The sequence below is a fragment of the Hylobates moloch genome, unplaced genomic scaffold, assembly GCF_009828535.3.
Source record: "Hylobates moloch isolate HMO894 unplaced genomic scaffold, HMol_V3 SCAFFOLD_3, whole genome shotgun sequence".
Taxonomy (NCBI): Eukaryota; Metazoa; Chordata; class Mammalia; order Primates; family Hylobatidae; genus Hylobates; species Hylobates moloch.
The window spans coordinates 63,430,654-63,433,725 of NW_026652278.1; the positions used below are offsets into that span (position 1 = coordinate 63,430,654).

Sequence of the window (3,072 nt, forward strand, 5' to 3'; positions counted from 1 at the left end):
AGATGTGTATTCCTGTATATGTGTGTATATATACATTACTGTATACATATAAGAATAACTACATATATTTGGGTACTGTAAGGACTTAGTAGCAATCTGCTTAATATGGGTAATAAAATATTGAGGAACTGTGTATCTAGTTACTTAAAAGCTAAATATTTCACTTTAATCTTTTAAAAAATCAACAAAAAAACTCACAAGTTGACAGAAAAAATGTTTAAATTAATTACATGTACTCTCATCAGCTTTTTGAGGAAGTACTACAACGCGGCACATTCGTTTATTGGTCAGATTAGGTTTAAACACACCACTTCTTTGCTCAGGGAAGCATTCTATATCATCACCTCCAAAGAGTTCTTTAGCGCCATCAGGAAACTGGCAAGGTACTTGGCATGAAAAACACGTTTTTATTTATATTTTATAAAATGTATATTTTAATAATGTGTACATAGTTTAAAAAAATACAGAGCACTAAAAAAATACAAAGCACCGATACCCATGTACTGTACCCAGAAAAAAAAAGTGTTTCTACTTCATGCATGCACACACAATGCACTAAAGCAAAAACGCATTTACACAACAGGAAGGTAGCTCTGTTGTGAGCAAACACAAGTAATGGATACTGTAACTTCACCCGAACAGGACAAACTCACAAAGTTTAAGAAAGTGATTACTTCTCCGAGGACTGGAACAGAATAGCCTAATCCTATTTTTCTTAAGATTGTTTTCCCTCAAAGTAGCCCGGAAAAGGGGAAAGGGGGCATTATTTTCACAGCAATCAACCCATTCACAAGATCCATTAATGAAATCTACAAAATACAGAGGAGGAGGGGAAAAGAAAGGCAATTAAATTATTGCGTCCATAGGTCTGATGATGCGAATAAAGGTAATGTGAGAATTGACTAATTTTCCTCGAGGAATGCATCCTTAGAATCCTGGGCCGCCGGAGGCTTCTGGGCTACTTGGGGCAGGGCCGCAGCTCGGAGCGGCTGCCGGACATTCACCCCCGCGGAGGCGCGCGCCCTAGGTGGCCATCTGGAAGGGCTCGGGCTGGAAGCCGAAAAGTCTCTGGCTGTACAGCTCGCTCTCGCCCGGCAGCTTCGCGCCCGGGAACGGGAGGTAGTGGTCGCGGCCGAAGTGCTCACAGTGGAGACCCACCCAGTCCTGCTCCGAGCCGAATCGCTCGGCCTCGGCCAGGATCCGGGTCAGAGCCATGATGTAGCTCAGCGCCATCTGCAGGGTCTCGTACTTGGACAGCTTTTTATCCTGGCCCCACTGGGGCACCACCCTGCGTAAGCGGTCGAAGGCCGTGTTGAGCCCCTGCATGCGGCGGCGCTCGCGCGCGTTGGCCGCCAGGCGCCTGCGCGCCGCGCTCTCCAGCCGCCCGGCCCCGGCGCACGTGCCCGCGCACTCGGCGCCGCCCGCGCACGGGGGTGCAACGCGCGCTCCCGCCGGCAGGCCGCTGGGCTTGCAGGTCTTCATCCCCGGCCCCAAGCAGCGAGGCGCCGACCTCGCACGCCCGCCCGCTCAGGACCTGCGTGTGGGCTGGTCTCTCGAGCCGTTTCCCAACGTGCCTCTTCTGAGCAAATAAGTCATAAACAAAGCAACTCACGTGCAATCAAATAGTTTACAGTGGGGGAGTACAGGACTCGGCCTTCTGTCCTACTGGATGACCAGGCTGATATCTCTTCACTTGCCCAAATTTAGGGGAAATTGAGATGCTCAAGAGAAAGTCATTTTCTCAACGTGAAGTTGAAAAAGAGAAGGAAACCTTCTGCAGCAGAGTTTGGTGTGACTGGTTCGAGGAAGACCTTGCAAGTCGTCTAGGAAAGCCTGAGACTCCTTTGCAGGAAGATGAACTCTTTCCCGAAGCTCAGGGAAGGAGCGCTTTTAGCGTAGTAGCTGTCGGAGAGTGCAGGATGAATCTTGGAGGGAGGAGAATTTATAGCAAAGAGCTGAAGGAGGGAACAGGTGGTGGCAGGTGGGCGGGCGTCCCTCGGCTTCTATCTCAGCACCTTCCTACCCTGGGAACTGCGGGGGGGAGGGGGCGACGCACAGCAAAATCCTGACATTACAGCCTTAGTCTGTTGAAGTTTCTCCAAAGCTATGTCCAACACTAACTAACACACCATCTGGAGTGGCCTGACTGTCCCCAAAAGAATAACAAGGCGGGGGTTGGGGCAGAGCTTGGTCTATCTTTTCCCATATCAGTGGGCAGCTTACGTATCAAAAACTTAACCAAGATTTGTAAATTATTAGAAATCATCTGTGTGAAAATGTTGGTTTTGGCATTATGAGATACATCGGGACTGTAGTATAAGAGGATGTAGCTTTGTTGAGAAGTGTGACAATTTTGCATAACGCTGATCTAATATACTGACATTTTAATTTTAGTTATTAAGTAAGTTGGAACAAATTAGCAGGTTCCAATAATATTGCAGACCTGGAATTTTACTCTGCAAATAATTTGGCTGTTTTCTATGAAATAATGTATTATAACATATCAAAAGATATTAATGTGTATATAAAACTTTATATTATTCTAATTATATAATTGGGTTGCTTGAGTTCAGATACTTAGGCAAATCAATTCAGTATTTATACTTCATTTCCCCTGCCACAGGTTCATAAATGTTTGTGGGAAATGTACTGAGATGATAATTAATCATTTAATCAACATTTAAATCAAAGAAAACTAATCATAATGCACATTTTTGTGCAAAATGAGAACATCTAAGTAACTTCTGAGGTTTTAAAAAATAATTCCTAAAGCACAATTTTTGAAAATAGTTTACATCTTTGAACATTTCAGTTGTGTCAACTGCCCTCAGGAATAATAACAAAGCATGATTTCTGCTATTGATAATGACGATCTAATTGATGCAGAAAAACCATTAATTTGATTCTCTCATCTCTGCTCATTTCTCACTCTTAAGAGGAATCAAGGAGCAAGAAAACTACCTCCAAATAGGTTCAATCCAGAATCCTTACTGGATTCTTTAGGAAGACCAAGTATGCTCTTTCTCCTTTTGAAATATGGATATGTCAGCATTATTCTCAAATATGTTTATT

General features: G+C 44.2%; 1 protein-coding gene across 1 annotated transcript; it reads right to left on the reverse strand.

Annotated features, from left to right (window-relative positions):
• Positions 1-387: 387 nt before the first annotated feature.
• ATOH7 (atonal bHLH transcription factor 7) lies at positions 388-1,918 on the reverse strand. Its single transcript, XM_032170454.2, has one exon. It carries the CDS (start codon positions 1,480-1,482, stop codon positions 1,024-1,026), a length of 459 nt encoding a protein of 152 aa, XP_032026345.1. The 5' UTR covers positions 1,483-1,918; the 3' UTR covers positions 388-1,023.
• Between the last annotated feature and the right edge of the window lie 1,154 nt (positions 1,919-3,072).